Source organism: Berghia stephanieae, chromosome 11 (assembly GCF_034508935.2).
Source record: "Berghia stephanieae isolate SIO BIC M18660-M18661 chromosome 11, UCSD_Bste_1.3, whole genome shotgun sequence".
Classification (NCBI taxonomy): Eukaryota; Metazoa; Mollusca; class Gastropoda; order Nudibranchia; family Aeolidiidae; genus Berghia; species Berghia stephanieae.
In genome coordinates this window covers 26,774,855-26,792,354 of record NC_088370.1, presented here as the reverse complement: position 1 = coordinate 26,792,354, position 17,500 = coordinate 26,774,855, and the positions used below count along the sequence as shown (strand labels likewise).

The following is a 17,500-nucleotide window of genomic DNA, read 5'->3' as shown; positions in this document are numbered from 1 at the left end:
GTAATTGTAAATCATCTATCTGAAATGCACTGTATTTATTTTACATATATAATTATATGATTTTTTATGTACTGTAATCAATTTTTTGCTTTGAATGCCATGTTTTTTATAAACATTTGAGTGTATTCCTCTTGATGGGATCCTGTGCTTGTGTCTGGAGGATACTTTTAGGTGATCTCAATCTAAGTGTACTGATGGTGTGATCTTGGAATCTACATCTGTGCCCTATTTTACCATTCCCTTTTGTCTTATTACTTCTTGCTGGGTGGGGTTCCTGGCCTCCCATGGTGGGCAGGGTGGCACTTGCTGTGTCTTCTATCCCCTTATATCTGTTATCCAATTTGCTTTCTGTCTTTGTCTTGGAATGAGATTACTTGGTTTTGTCCTGGCCCTGGCCGGAGTTCTTGGCTAGGAAAGAAATAGTCATATATATAGTTATTGTTTTAGGAGATGATATTTTTTCCCTCGTAAATCATCTCACTGTTATGTATTATTATATTTGTTGTTTTGAACGTGTAATGTAAACATTTGAGTGTATGCCTCTTTGTTGGATCCTGTGCTGGTGTCAGGATGGGACTTGTCGATGATCTCAAACTAAGTACATTGATGTTATGCTCTTTGAATCGACATCTGATCCCTATTTGATCCCAGTTCCCCGTTGTCTTACTTTTTTTCCTGGGTGCTTTAATTGCATTTCTAGAATTTGTCTATCCCATTTTCTTCGTTTTTACTGGCACTGATACAACATAAATGTGTTGCAAGCGCCGTGAAACCCTTAAAAACAAAAACAAAACATATTCTTTTTTGACTATCCCATTTTCTATCTTTTTTACTAGCGCTGATTTGACCTAAATGTGTTGCTAGCACTGTAAAACCTTTACAAATAAAATAAATATAATATTCCATCCCCAGCTGAGTGGTGCCGGTTTTCTTCCCATTTACAGTTGCGACTGTTCCAGCACTGGCCTGGGACAGGTGACAGGGAAACCCATCCAGCTCAAGAAGATGAAAGGAGACGTTTCTCTCACTGCTGTCTTTACCATTCAGGTAAGACACAGGTTTTCTTACAGCGCTATTCCAGACCTTCCCACTATCACGAAAAATTTGTAGAATTAAGAATTTTGGCTCCTTTTTCAGATTTTCATGAGCATCTCGTAAGTCATTAAAAACTTATTGAAAATGAAAGTTGACGCCAGACTACATACTTTTACGTATTTTGAAGTGTAATTTAATCCTTGTGAGGGTAATTTTATTTTTGTTTTTAAAGTTAAATTATAGCAACTACAATTTTTATCTCCTAAAAAATTTGCAATTTTTGAATTTTCAAGTTGGCAGGTCATCCACCATTGTTCTGATAGTTTAGAGCCAGTTACTAAGTTACTATGCGTCATTACAAGGGAAGTGACGTCATGACTGTTGTAATTTTTCCAGGGAATGCCCAATGTCCCCTCAGTGGAACGAGTCGTTAAAGTGGTGCCTAGTGCTGCTGCCTCCGTGTTACGTTTGTACTGTCCCAACGATGACGGAGAGGAGACGGAGATCACGCCCAAGTCTAATGTCACCAGGGTGGCTGGTTCCGTCTTAGAGGGACTCAGTAAGTTGATAAATAAATAGCTTTTCATTCTTTGTGTGATTTCATCATACCTACCAACCCTTCCGCTTTTGGCGGAATCATTCCTATTTTCACGTTTCCTTTTCCACTATTCCGCCATTGTCTCTTAAATTCCGATTTTCAAAAATGATGATAATCGTAAGAAGAAAAAATATTGGGGGAGGAGCTAAAAATGTGAATTTAAAAAAAAATGATTGCCAAAAGGGAGATAAGTTTGTTCTCATTATTAAAAAGAAAAAAAAATCTTTTTTTTTTTTAAATGGGATGGTTATGACTTTTCTGGAAAAAACATGAAAATGGTTGGGATTTGGTCCAAGGCTGTACGCTAGTTATCAGAACACTTCATGCTTTGTGATATTCATTTTTGTGTGTCATTATAATCTCTATTGTTTTCATAATCCTTACCAAATATCTGGACTGGGTCTTTTTAACCTCCCACGGTGGGCAGGAGGTCACTTGCTCTGTCTTCTATCCCCCTTTATCTGTTTTCAGAATTGCTTTCTGTCATTGACTTGGATGGGAATTATTGGTTTTGTCCTGGCCCTTGCCGGAGTCCTTGGCTATGAGAGAGAAACAGTCAGATGTATAGTGTTAGTTTAAGAAGATGATATTTTTCCCCCTTGTAGATCATCTGTTATGTACTGATAGTTATAGTTTTTGTTTTGAATATGTATTGTAAACATTTGAGTGTTTTCCACTTAGTGGTACTGCTGCCTAAATGAGACATTTAGGTGATCTCAAACTAAGTACACCGATCGCGTGCTCTAGGATTCTACATCTGTTCCCTATTTGAACACTTGTTTTTTTACTATCTCATTTTGTTCCTCTTTACTGGGGCTGATAAGAGCTAAATGTGTCTCAAGCACTGTATGACCTTTAAAAACAAACAGAACAAAACAAAACCAGAAACATTTTATTCATATTTCACTATAAGTTTGAACAATCACTTATTTATGATTCATTTATATTTGATATAATTTCTGCTTGATAAAGACTTTGAATTAGGTAGTTATGAAACCTCAAGTTCAATCTTTTTATTTTTAAAGTCTGCCTGATTTGTTTATGAAGCAAGTTTTCATCCTTTATATATAATTTTTAATATCTTCATTCCTCAAAAGTGATTTCATTTCATCCAACCTCTTACAACCCCCCCCCCCCCCCCTCCTCATTTTTTTCCAGCTTTCCGTATTTTTAACGAGGCTGGTAATGAGATTGACATGGACGACAAGATAGCGGCCAAGATTAAGGTGATTCTAAAGATTAAAGATTAATTAAAGATTGAATGTAACCTGTGCCTTCAATCGAGAGGTCTTGACTTGTCACTTTGAAGGTTCTGGGTTCGAGCCTTGCTCGGTGCATAGTTTAATCCTTGGAAAAGGCTCTTTTTACTCACATTTTCTCACCATACTCAGATGTAAAAATGAGTATCTGGCCGTAAACAGCATTGTCTCCATCAGAAAAAAATTGTAATATCCCCTAACAAGCATCATGTCTGGTTCTACATGTTAAATGTTGTTGTTGGTCAGGGACCCTTTGTAAAGCGCTTTGAGCACGTTTAGTGGATATTGCGCTATATATATATATAAAAAGCTCAAGTTCAATAATCAATATCTTTATTTTTGTGTTTTATTCGTCGTCCTGTCTGTTGTTAAAGGGGAAATCCAAAACATTTATTGGTGAGTCTCAGAATTCTGCCTCAGTGATGGACGAAAAAATGAATATAACAGCTTCGAAAAAGAACCAAATACTAAACATGGAACTTTTTTGGCTCAACCCCCTTCTTCAGCCATTACAAAAACAAGAAAAACATTAATACAGCACTTAAAATACAGACAGATGTCGGAAAAGTATTGGGTACATTTTGTCTGCTAGTGATACGATCTCGAAACATTTCATGTGCCATTTTTTATGTTTTTGTTTTCATCGAGTACTTCTCCATATCCTTTTTTGTCTCATCATGATTGATGTAAATGTCCGCTCCACACCTTAAAAAAAAAAAAAAAAAAAATATGAGTAAATTATTCGTTTTAATTTTTTATTCCATTTTGTCGAATGTCAATTTCATTTTGTAAAACTTGCATAGTTAGTGTGTCCGACTGTTGTGTGTGTCTGTTTGGCTTGGTATGAGTATGTTTATGTTTTGATAAGTATATTGTAAAGTGCTTTGAGGCTTTGTTCAGCATTTAGCGCTATAAAAGAACACTTTATTATTATTATCATTATTATTATTATTATCATCATTATTATTATTATTATTATTATTATTATTATTATTATTATTATTATTATTATTATTATTATTATTATTATTATTATTTAAACAAAATTTACTCTAATTTAATAGTGTAATTTAAGGGAAGTGTGTATTTCTGTTGTGTAGGTCAATTGGAGTCCCAAGGTCCCTGTCAGCATGGCGTTAAAACGACGGTTACCCCCCATCAAAGTCCCTTCGCTGGTATCGGAGACCAAGTACAGTCTGGTCAGCGTAGCCGAAGCAGGCTGGATTGAGGTCCCTTTCAATCTGAAGTAAGTTTTATTTGGTACCGATTCATTAACCCTTTATTAGCTAGGGTTTTTGGTCATGTTGTTAAAATTAACCCTGTACAAGTGAGGTTTGACTTTACTCTAACCTGGTTTAGAAGTCACTGCCTATTTAACATCCTCTCGCATAATATTCATAATTATAATAATAATTATTATGATGGTGATAATGATAAAAATAATAATAATAATAATAATAATAATAATAATAATAATAATAATAATAATAATAATAATAATAATAATAATAATAATAATAATAATAATAATAATGGATAAATTTATTCACTGGATTAGAAGAGGAATAATGGGCCATAAAACCTGAGTTTATCCCGGTTTCTATAGCGTGAAACAGACAATAGCAATTGCTTGCTACTCTTTGGATAGGACACTAGTCTATTGCAAAGTACTTTCAGTCAGGTCTAACAGACTGGGTGGGCAGGGAGATCAGATCGATCTCGGTCTGTTTGCATGTGAAATGAGTGCTCTATCAACTGTGCTATCAGGACCCCCTCTGAAAGCAGATTTACTACTTATTCAGGTTTGATGGGTATATTAAAATAACATTTATTTGGTGGCCAAATTTAGCTCTTTTTTTCTTGTTGTAAATTTGGATTTTCAAACCAAACTCTTTTTTTCTTGTTGTAGATTTGGATTTTCAAACAAGCTCTTTTTTTCTTGTAGATTTGGATTTTCAAACAAGCTCTTTTTTTCTTGTTGTAAATTTGGATTTTCAAACCAAACTCTTTTTTTCTTGTTGTAGATTTGGATTTTCAAACCAAGCACTTTTTTTCTTGTAGATTTGGATTTTCAAACCAAGCACTTTTTTACTTGTTGTAGATTTGGATTTTCAAACCAAACTCTTTTTTTCTTGTTGTAAATTTGGATTTTCAAACCAAGCTCTTTTTTACTTGTTGTAGATTTGGATTTTCAAACCAAGCACTTTTTTACTTGTTGTAGATTTGGATTTTCAAACCAAGCTCTTTTTTTCTTGTAGATTTGGATTTTCAAACCAAGCTCTTTTTTTCTTGTAGATTTGGATTTTCAAACCAAGCTCTTTTTTACTTGTTGTAGATTTGGATTTTCAAACCAAGCTCTTTTTTACTTGTTGTAGATTTGGATTTTCAAACCAAGCTCTTTTTTTCTTGTAGATTTGGATTTTCAAACCAAGCTCTTTTTTTCTTGTAGATTTGGATTTTCAAACCAAGCTCTTTTTTACTTGTAGATTTGGATTTTCAAACCAAGCTCTTTTTTTCTTGTTGTAAATTTGGATTTTCAAACCAAGCTCTTTTTTACTTGTTGTAGATTTGGATTTTCAAACAAGCTCTTTTTTTCTTGTTGTAGATTTGGATTTTCAAACAAGCTCTTTTTTTCTTGTTGTAGATTTGGATTTTCAAACAAGCTCTTTTTTTCTTGTTGTAAATTTGGATTTTCAAACCAAACTCTTTTTTTCTTGTTGTAGATTTGGATTTTCAAACCAAGCACTTTTTTTCTTGTAGATTTGGATTTTCAAACCAAGCACTTTTTTTCTTGTAGATTTGGATTTTCAAACCAAGCACTTTTTTTCTTGTAGATTTGGATTTTCAAACTAAGCACTTTTTTACTTGTTGTAGATTTGGATTTTCAAACCAAGCTCTTTTTTTCTTGTAGATTTGGATTTTCAAACCAAGCTCTTTTTTTCTTGTAGATTTGGATTTTCAAACCAAACTCTTTTTTTCTTGTAGATTTGGATTTTCAAACCAAGCTCTTTTTTTCTTGTAGATTTGGATTTTCAAACCAAGCTCTTTTTTTCTTGTAGATTTGGATTTTCAAACCAAGCTCTTTTTTTCTTGTTGTAGATTTGGATTTTCAAACAAGCTCTTTTTTTCTTGTTGTAGATTTGGATTTTCAAACCAAACTCTTTTTTACTTGTTGTAGATTTGGATTTTCAAACAAGCTCTTTTTTTCTTGTTGTAGATTTGGATTTTCAAACCAAACTCTTTTTTACTTGTTGTAGATTTGGATTTTCAAACCAAGCTCTTTTTTTCTTGTTGTAGATTTGGATTTTCAAACCAAGCTCTTTTTTACTTGTTGTAGATTTGGATTTTCAAACCAAGCTCTTTTTTACTTGTTGTAGATTTGGATTTTCAAACCAAGCTCTTTTTTTCTTGTAGATTTGGATTTTCAAAACAAGCTCTTTTTTTCTTGTTGTAGATTTGGATTTTCAAACCAAGCTCTTTTTTACTTGTTGTAGATTTGGATTTCCAAACCAAGCTCTTTTTTACTTGTTGTAGATTTGGATTTTCAAACCAAGCTCTTTTTTTCTTGTAGATTTGGATTTTCAAAACAAGCTCTTTTTTTCTTGTTGTAGATTTGGATTTTCAAACCAAGCTCTTTTTTTCTTGTTGTAGATTTGGATTTCCAAACCAAGCTCTTTTTTTCTTGTTATAGATTTGGATTTTCAAACCAAAATTTAGCAGTTAATATTTGTGGACTTGCTCTCTCTTCGTTTCTCCAATATCATTTGTCCTTTCTTATCTCTTTGTGCTCTCGTTCTTGGTTTTACCTGGGCCATGTCTGGAGTCTTTTGTTGAGCAGGAGACAGTCAGGTTAATTTATTTATATACCTTCAATAAGAAGGATGTTTTTGATTACTAAAAAAAAAAAGAAAATTCTGCTTTTTGTGAGCACATTTCATTCCTTTTTCACCTCAGAGCTCGTGCAGGAGAAGCAACTGTAATGGAGTATGCAGTGGTGGGAGAGATGTCTGCCTTCAAGGGGGAGGCATTAAAGGGTACCATCCTGCTAACTAGAAAAGACAAGCATGGCAATCCTGTCCTGGTATGTTGTATGTTTAGAGTTAGAGGCACAGTCTTGGATTCAAAATAATAAAAAAAATAGTCCTTTAGAGCCATTAGGATTAGGCCAATGGAGCAGGAGAAGAATTTTTCCTACTAGTTTCTGCAGCGTGAAACTGGGGTCTTATAGCATACTTGCCGAAGCTTACGAATTTTTCGCAATTTTACGAATTTTAGACAAATTTCATGGCCGATTCGAATTTTTATTGAAAATTATGAATTTTTAATTCTTAGTAATAATACTAATAAGGATCAGAAGAAGAACAACAACAACTACTACTACTACTACTACTACTACTACTACTACTACTACTACTACTACTACTACTACTACTACTACTACTACTACTACTACTACTACTACTAATGCTGCTGCTGCTTCGAATTTTTATTGAAAATTATGAATTTTTAATTCTTAGTAATAATACTAATAAGGATCAGAAGAAGAACAACAACAACTACTACTACTACTACTACTACTACTACTACTACTACTACTACTACTACTACTACTACTACTGCTGCTGCTGCTGCTGCTGCTGCTGCTCTACTACTACTACTACTACTATACTACTACTACTACTACTACTACTACTACTACTACTACTACTACTACTACTACTACTACTACTACTACTACTACTACTCTACTACTACTACTACTGATAATAATAATAATAATAATGATAATAATATTGTGGTTGTTCATACACGATTTCAGATATTACAAATTTCCTTGTAAAATTACGAAAAATTGACATAAAAATTACTAAATTTGAAGTTTTCAATCTGGCAGGTCTGTTATAGTGAAAGGGATATGGTCAGTTTAATGTTATTTTGTTTTGTATGGAAAGAAAACCCAATCATTTTTTTTTCTCTCTTCTAAATCATCTCTTCATTGTGTGTACATAGATGTCAGATATTGGTGATTCACTCTCTCCTTACCAGCCATTTTTAGAATTTCCCCCGAAAATTCACACCCACCCGACACAAAAATAGACTTTTCCTAATCATACAAAAAAGTAACAAGTGCGTTCTATACAGAATGTTGTCCAGCAAAACGATGTCTACAACACAGTGTTTAGTATTTATAGCTGTAATCAAAGCATTTCTTTACATTTTGTGATGCACAAGAGACATCAGAATGAGAAAATTGTCGGTTGCATCGTAACGAATGTGACGATGTTCCTATAGGTTGGTAAGGAGAGAGGGTTAAGAGATTGCTCTTGAATCTTTTCTTTGTTCTTTGTTTGAACTAGTTTTACATCTATTTAATTAAGCTGCTAACATCTCTCATGCAGAAAATGCATCTTTGTGAGACTAACCATGAGAAGGCCAAGGTTTTTTAGATAATTGCATATAATTGACCATTTCTATTCCAGAGCTCTTTACAAGAGTGGCAAAAGATGGTTACTGAGTCGGATTCCTTGAGGACAAAAGATGTCAAAGTTCAAATCAAAGCTGTTGTAAGTAAAGCTATGATTATCTTCAATTTTTAAAAGTTCGCTCCATCAAAGTAGTCCTCGTTTAGAGCCATTGGGCGCCATGAAACTGAAGGTCATAGCGTGACATGGACAAAAGTAATTGCTTGTTATTCTTTGGATAGGATGCTAGTCTGTGGCAAAGTACTTCTGTCAGATCCAGCCACCGATCACTGTTGGGTGGACAGAAAAAAATATCTGTACTTCATCCGGGATCGATCTTGGTCCCTTTGTCTGTGAAGTGAGTGCTCTGCCAACTGAGCTATTGGGACCCCCTAACTCATTCAATGTGTGTTTTAAATGTTCTTGAAAACTGCATTGAAACTTTTAATAAGTGAGATGAGATTATTTTTATTAAACCGTTATGGAAATTTATTACAGATGTTACCATTATTATTGATAACAGAATTAGGGAAATATTGATAAAGTAAAATAAGTCCAGAATGCCTTCACTTTTTCAGATCTTAGATATGCAGCTATGTGGTCTAGTGGTTTGACACTTGCTTTCGGGTCGGAAGGTCCTGGGTTCGAGCCTCGCTCGGCGCATATTTGAGTCTTTGGAAAAGGCTCTTTACTCACATTCTCTCACAGTTAACTCAGGTGTAAAATGAGTACCTGGCCGTCAACAGTGTTGTCTCTGTCAAAAAATTTGTAATATCGCCTAACAGGCATCATGTCTCGTTCTACATTCTATGTGTTGGTGTTGGTCAGGGACCCTTTGTAAAACCGATATTATTTTCGGAAGTAAGAAATAGAAAAATTTGTTTATTTAATGTATAAAAAATGACAAATTCATTTTATTAAAATTCTAAATTCTACTGTATTTTTATTTTTCAAATGTTCTTATAAATCCTACCCCAGAATTCCTGCTGTTTGTCTAACCTGATATTTGACTCTCCGGGGTCGAAGGACATTCTCATCAGTTTCCACGAGCTGGAGTGTAAAATTGGTGGCATTCGTATAGCAAGTGGACCTCCGACTCAGTTAGAGGTCATGGAGTGGACTGGTCAGGTATGTTTATCATTATATGTGGGCGTCCTTGAGATAATCAGTCGCATGGTGAAAAGCTTTGAACGGAGATTTTGACAATTTTAGTCAAGAGGTAAATTTTTATGGAAAATGAGTTATCAAAAATCATTAAATCAAACATTTTTCTATATATTGATGAAATATTTTAATTGAATTCTCCTCCTAAATATTTTATTTTAATTTTTTTTTTTATGAAGGTAATTATTATACTTAATTTCAACTCTTGTCAACTTTGGAAGCGATGTTCTCAAAATTAGGATTTCTCACCCTAGCCTATACATATGACCATATCTTCATGAAAAACCACCCGATTTGCTTCACATAAAGATTAAAATACTCAGGAGACATTGGGCTTTCAGAAAATGCAAAAAAAAAACGCAAAACCAAATTTTCACCATGCGACTGATTATGTCAGGGATGCACACATATTATATAATCTCATCCCCTTGTTTAGCCTTGAATGTTGATTTACATAACTCTTCAGTTTCCAATGTTGTGGTTGTATTTGTGCGCCTATGAGGTCTTAAGGTTTGACACTCTCCTTTGGACAGGATTTGAAATCCGCTCTTAGCGGCGCTTAGTTGAGTCCTTGGAAAAGGCTCTTAACTCACATTCTCTCACTGTAGTCAGGTGTAAAATGAGTACTCAGCTGTTAACAGCTTCTGTCGAAAAAAAATATATGTAATATATATATGTAATATCGCCTACCAGGTATCATGTCTTGTCATACATGTTACATTTTGCTGTTGGTCAATGTACCCTTGTAAAGCTCTTTGAGCATGTTTAGTGGAGATTGTGCTATACAGAAGTTCGTTTTTTTGTTTTTTTTTGTTTCTATTTTTTTCATATAGTCTGTCTCATCTTTTTCCATAAAGAGAGTGTAATATTAGATGTATTCTCATTGCTCATTGCTAGTGGGCCACCACAATATACAGCTCAAGGTCTTGGAATGGAATGGATGGGTCAGATGTATTTTGGAATGCCCATTCCTTTGTTTGACTTACTTGACTTAGTTCTGCTTGCTGGCATAGTGACTGACTTTAAAGATCTCAACAAGTGTGTATGAAGAGGTGCCAGACAAAGCAAGCAAGAAGAATACAAGAAAAGAAAACCATCCCAAAAAATCAGTCTACCTCGACTGGGGATCGAACCTCAGACCTTTTGATTACCGGTAATCAGAAGGTCTTGAGTTTCGATCCCCAGTCAAGGTAGACTTATTTTTTGGGATGGTTTTCTTTTCTTGTATTCTTCTTGCTTGCTTAGTCTTGCACCTCTTCATACACACTTGTTCAGATCTTTATCTAACACTGGTGCCTGCTACTTCATTTGATCTTGACCGACTTTGCAACCTCAACAGCCTTCTCAATGTCTGTGCAGAGGAATCCCCATTGCTGTCTATTTGATGCCTGTCTCAGATGTGGGATAATTTCCTCTATTTTTGAGCGTTATATAGCAGAACATCCACAAAACATGCTCAAAGTACTTTACAAGGGATCCCTAGCCATCAGCAACACTTTAATTTGTTGGATGAGACTTGAGGCCTATTAAGTGATATTACGATTTTTATGACAGAGACAGCGCTGTTAACAGGTAGGTACTCATTTTACACCTGAATATGGTGAGAGAATGTGAGTAAAGAGCCTTTTTCCAAGGACTCAACTATCCGCTGCTCAGAGCGGTACTAATTCAGGACCTTCCGATCTAAAGGCACGTGTCATGCCACTAGACCACGTAGCCGCATATTAGTCTATTTGTTGCTTGAATGACAACAGCTCGTCTATAAGACGCAATGTCAAATAAGAGTGGGGGAAATCTGTCACAGTTTTTAGAGTTGTCTCTCGCTGATCGCGTGCAAGGTGATTTTTTTTTTTCGCAAAAGAAGTTTTTAATTATAATAGGGTATAATTAAATGAATTCTTTTTAACAACTGAATGTCCCTAATAATTATATTATTATGCAATAATTACATTAACTAATGTTTATTGTAATTGGAACAATTTTATCGACCTAGTACGGTAAAGGACAACAATTTGATTGTTCGCCGATAATTATATTTTTAAACATACTCGAAGGCCTCACAAATGAGTGAATTCCAGGTCTTTGTGTATAGAACTAATAAATCATTCTGTTTTTTATTGGTTTTTGTATTCAAAATCAAAGTAAATAATTGGTTCTTCGCATTTCCTAATGAGGACAACCAAATTGAAGTCTAAGTGATAGAAAAGTAATGCTACAGTAATCACTACTTTTGACAAACTACGTCAATTTCGGTCTCCATAGAGATAAAGTAATTATTTAGCAATGGTATAAGCCTGAGAAATGCTGTTTCAGAGCAATTGGGGATATATTAGAAAATGAAAAGTAACCTAGGTACTCCTTGACAGATTTTTTCTCAAGCTTTTGGCCCTTTTTACATGATTCAAATTCCAATATCAACGGAACTAACGAAAAAAAAAACAATAACAATTTTACAGGTCAAAGTTCAAGCAATTTGCGATCCCCTTAGCCAGGAGTAAAAAGTTATGATAACCGTTTAATAATGTTTTATCCACACTTAAAGGTCGGGTGTCCCATTTTTCTCTTATTTGGCACAGAGTCATAACTGTGTTTGTCTTCTTCTGCTTCCAGACATCGACGGCCCACAGTGATCGGCCCCTTCTCCAACCCTTCAAGGTCAAACTACTGGATGCTGATGGGAATGATAGCAAGACTCCGGATGTCAAAGTTCATGTGGCCAAGGATGCCAAACTCAAGGTGATTATGATAATGATTTAAAAACCAGAGGGAAGAAAAAATTTAAAAAATATAAATTTCTTCATAAATAATGTTCTGGGAACGTGCCTTTGTGAGTGATGTGTGCTAGTGATGCTAGTGATATTATTTAAGAATTGCTGATGTAAAGCATATAGAGCATACCTTGTCATGATTATGCACTATATAATATAGATACTATTTATTATTATTTTTATAATTATTATTATTATTATTATTATTATTATTATTATTATTATTATTATTATTATTATTATTATTATTATTATTATTATTATTATTATTATTATTATTATAATGATAATGATTAGTAATATAAAAATACATGAAGAGAATGACCTTGTTTGAATGAGACTGATAAGACTTCTTTTGGGTTTTTTTCATCCTTATCCTTTCCATATTTTTCTATTTTCTTTTCTTTTGGTATTTGTTTTTTATTAATAAAGAATTTTTAAATTTTTTTTTCAGCACAAACTTATTAATGAACTATTATATAAGAATGTATAATAGACTTCAGAAAAAAACTCTCGACTGCACCAGGGATTGATCTTGGTCCCTTTGCGAAGCTAGAGCTCTACTAACTGAGCTATCGGTACTCCCCTTAGTGAAGTAATCTTTTCCTTTTACAAGATTTTTTGTTTGTTTTTTTGTTTTGTTTTTTTACCTATATTTCTATATTTCTGTCATTGAGCTGTTCCTTTTGTTTCAGCTAAATCCAATGCCAGGCTCCGTGCTGACCAACAGTAATGGAATTGCTGATTTTGGTGTGCTTACTCCCTCAGCTCCCAGGTATGTCATATTATGTAAATGTTGCTGCTCAATGCTCGAAGAAATAAGTAATAATGTGAAATTGAATGTAAGCTTCAATTTAATATACGAAAACAGATAAAATGGACTTTTCGGGTTTCCCCTTTATCAACCAAACAGGATGAATGAAACACTATAGACGAATAAGATATTGTGACATCTCATTCATCTGTAGTGTTTCATTCATCCTGTTTTGTTGATAAAGGGGAAACCCGAAACGTCCATTTTATCTGTTTCGTATATTAAATTGAAGCTTACATTCAATTTCACATTGTTATTTATTTAGGTATGATATATAAATGAAGAGTGGTTTTCCTAAACTCCCTTACTCCTTTTTTTCCCATTTTGAGTTACTGAAGATTATTTCGCCTATAATTTCTCATCCAGTCTATCATTTTATCATATTTGAACTTCAAATTCAAACAAATCTAGGGAAATTCTTGTGCCAATTGATGCTTAAAATAAAGTTTACATTTCAATATTTCTCATGGATGGATGGAAAATCTCAATAAAATAGAAAAATCGACTTTACGAGTTTTGGAAAACCAGCCTTCAGATAATTATTGAATGAATGAATGAGAAAAATAATAAATCTCCCATTATGTAAATGTGGTTTTTGACATGTCAGTTTTATATATAGAGTGTACTAGATATTATGATAAGTTGCTGTAAATTGCCAATTTGATTGGGATTATTAGGTGCTATATAATTTCATTATATCATTATTATTATTATTATTATTATTATTATTATTATATTATTATTATTATTATTATTATTATTATTATTATTATTATTATTATTATTATTATTATTATTATTATTATCATTATTATTATTATTATATTTAACAAAAATTTTTGTTCAAATTTTGTGATTTGTACAACACATTTGAATAAGAAAAATATTGTTAGTATTGAACCGAATGTGATAATTTTCCTACAGTTGGTAAGGAAAAGATCTGAAAAGTGTGTATTATGCAGTGCCAGACAAATATGCAGAGAGAAGAATACAAGGAAAAAAGAACCCCCATTCCAATAATTCAGCCTGTTTTGATTGGGGGATCGAACCTCAGACCACCAGATTACCGGTCAGACGTGCTGCCATTACTGGGTTCGATCCCTAGTCAAGGCGGGCTGATTTTTATTTTGAGATGGTTTTTTTCTTGTATTCTTCTTTGTGCTTTGTCTGACACTGTTTCAAACACACTTTTTTTCAAATCTTTAATTTACACCAGTGCATGCTCCCTATTTTGTCACAGTTGGTAAGGAGAGGGTTAGAGCTGTAGGAGAGATATAAATACTGAAAATTCATTTCATTCAATCATTTATTCATCCCATGATCTGATGATCGTCGGGGGGGGGGGGGGGGGGGGGAGATACATGGGATGCAGCTCTCATCATTTTCCGCCATTCTTCTCTGTTGTTGGCCTTCTCCAAGAGTTCTTCCATCTTCATTCCTGTCCATCCAAACTTTCCTTCAAGGATGCCCTCCACCACCGTTTTGCACAAATCTTCAGATACTGAAAATACTGTCTGTTATTCTTACCAGTGGCAAATATGAGCTGCAGCCAAAAGCTGTATTTGGCAAAGCTGTCATCAAGAGAGATCTAAATACTGAAAATACTGTCTATCTTTCTTTACCAGTGGCAAATATGAGCTGCAGCCAAAAGCTGTGTTTGGCAAAGCTGTCATCAAGAGATATATAAATACTGAAAATACTGTCTGTTATTCTTACCAGTGGCAAATATGAGCTGCAGCTGTGTTTGGCAAAGTTGTCATCAAGAGAGATCTAAATGCTGAAAATACTGTCTATCTTTCTTTACCAGTGGCAAATATGAGCTGCAGCCAAAAGCTGTGTTTGGCAAAGCTGTCATCAATGGTCCCAAGCTGATCCTCCACATTCAGCCCGACCCCCATAAGGTCAAGGCATTGAGTGTCGACTACAACTCCAAGACAACAGTCATTGCTGGACACACGTTACCAGGTTAGTAGCATAGTCCCTTCAGAGCCATGAGCCCACTCATGGAGCCAGAGTTTATCCTTGTTTATATAGTGTGAAATGGACAGTAGCAATTGCTTGCTACCCTATGCCCATTGCTGTCAGCTTTGATTGTGCGGCTATGTGGTCTTGTGGCCTGACACTCGCTTTTCAGATTGGAAAGTCCTGGGTTCAAGCCTTGCTCGGCACATAGTTTGAGTCCTTGGAAAAGGCTCTGTAAATGCACAAATTCAGTCCTTTTTCCCCGAAGTACAATACGGTTATCGAAATCCTTCCTCGACAGCTTGAGAAATTCTGACACTTATGAAAAATTTACTTGTCAATTAGAATACATGTCTAATACAGGAGGTCATAATTATTGCGATACAGAGCCATAACTTAACACCATCCCACACCACACAGATATTGTGTCTATCTTCAGTATTGAAGCTGCAACAGTTTGGATTGGATACAGAGCCATAACCTAACACCATCCAACACCACACAGATATTGTGTCTGTCTTCAGTATTGAAGCTGCAACAGTATGGATTCCATAACCTAACACCATCCAACACCACACAGATATTGTGTCTATCTTCAGTATTGAAGCTGCAACTTTTGAAAATATTTCTATTCAGACAGGCTTTTGAGTAGTGTTAAGTTACCTTTTGTCTTTGTATGTGTGGCGCCTTAGAGTATTCTGTGTAAACTAATTGATTTTTAAGCTCTTAGAGGTTTCCGTAAAAGGCGCTATAGAAATATGCTAATCATTATTATTTTTAATATCATCATAATCATCATCATCGTCGTCGTCATCATCAACATTATTTCTATTATTATTATTATTATTATTATTATATTATTATTATTATTATTATTATTATTATTATTATATATTATTATATTATATATTTATTATTATTATTATTACTATTATAATTATCATTAATATTATTATTATTATTATTTTGTGGATTCTGCACGCTGTATAAATTAATTATTTACATCACATTACAATATTTTTCTGACAGATTTTACAGTGACCGTGATAGCAGAAGACGACTCAGTCATGAATGTGGCAGACGGCCAATATCTACAGATGAGTGTTTGGAAGGGAGAGTACTCCATGGTCAAACAACAGCCGGCTGATTTGGAGGTAGGTTTGAAACAGAATTAACTCCATTGAGGCCAGAAGTTGGGGATCCCAATTGTTCAGTTGGTAGAGCACTCGCTTCACACACAAAGGGTTGAGATAGATCCCGGGTGAAGTCGAGATTTTTATCCGACACCCATGTCCACTCAGCAGTGGTTATTTGGTAGCTGGGTCTGTTAGAGCTGGTGGAAAGTACTTTGTGGTAGGCTGGCATCCTACAGACCTGCCAACCCTTCATATTCCAAAAGTGGAATCAGAACGTCAGAAAATTTCTTAACAATGGATAATTCTGTAAAGAATTGACCACCAACTTTGCCACCAAGCACATAAAAACAGTATTCCCGCACAGCTGGCAAAACTACATACCACATGTATTAGGTAATGGAATGGGGAAGGGGGAAAGGAGTGCAATTAATTTTCCTACTTAATTTCCTTTTGGCAGTCATTAAAAAAAAAAAATCGCGAGTGTCACACCACAAGACCACAACCCCCACCCCCACCCTTCCTCTCGATCATGTTTCTCTAATCTATTATTTTTTCATTTGTTTTTATATTTATTTTTTTTCATCCTTCAGGCAGCTCCACCTTTGGCAACTCCTACAGGGCCAGGATTGTTTTTGTTCAAGTAAGTCTTAGATGATTTGGAATATTGTGTAGGTACTAGGTTGGTCAGCGGTACGGTGCCTTGTCTTGTGAAAAAGTCCAGCAATTTTAAGCATGACCACTGGCAGTATGGTGACAATGGTCGTGGAAAATTCTTGTCCTAATGTTGTGTCCTTGGGTAAGACACTTGACACACACATTACCCCACTCGACTCAGGTGAGAATGAGTACCTGGCCATAGGCAGTGATGGATATTGTAAAATTGTGAGTACAAAAAAAGGATGCCTAACAGACCCCTGGTACTGTATGAAGTGGTAGTATGATTCCTTATAGTCAGCTGGGGGGCATAAATGAACGACTGTGAAGCGCATTTAGCATGGTAAATCATTGGAAATGCACTATATGAATGTTCATATCTATTTTATATACATTTCTAAGGTTTTGAAACTTACAATAAAGTTTTGTGAACTGATAAGTTTTCCTTCATGGCAGATTCTTTCTTTTTTTCTTTTTGTCATATCTGAAAAAAACAAAACAAACAACCCCCAAAACCTTATGCAATGTCATGCGAAGTGGCCGAGTAATTTCTTGGTCAATGCTATAAATGGATTAGCCTTAGATCTTAACGTCTTTGTTGTGAATCCAGATAACAAGTTGAGCTTTTATATAGGGCAGTATCCACTA

General features: G+C 34.6%; 1 protein-coding gene across 1 annotated transcript in view; it reads left to right on the top strand.

The window, feature by feature from the left end:
- Positions 1-17,500, top strand: part of LOC144957049 (structural maintenance of chromosomes flexible hinge domain-containing protein 1-like) — a 62,535-nt gene that overhangs the window by 22,038 nt on the left and 22,997 nt on the right. The window contains exons 25-36 of the mRNA XM_078887996.1: positions 913-1,047; positions 1,432-1,594; positions 2,792-2,859; positions 3,993-4,138; positions 6,847-6,973; positions 8,373-8,456; positions 9,333-9,482; positions 12,129-12,254; positions 12,982-13,061; positions 14,908-15,065; positions 16,092-16,216; positions 16,789-16,838. Coding sequence (XP_078744122.1) covers positions 913-1,047; positions 1,432-1,594; positions 2,792-2,859; positions 3,993-4,138; positions 6,847-6,973; positions 8,373-8,456; positions 9,333-9,482; positions 12,129-12,254; positions 12,982-13,061; positions 14,908-15,065; positions 16,092-16,216; positions 16,789-16,838 — 1,412 coding nt within the window. The remainder of the gene's footprint in view (positions 1-912; positions 1,048-1,431; positions 1,595-2,791; positions 2,860-3,992; positions 4,139-6,846; positions 6,974-8,372; positions 8,457-9,332; positions 9,483-12,128; positions 12,255-12,981; positions 13,062-14,907; positions 15,066-16,091; positions 16,217-16,788; positions 16,839-17,500) is intronic.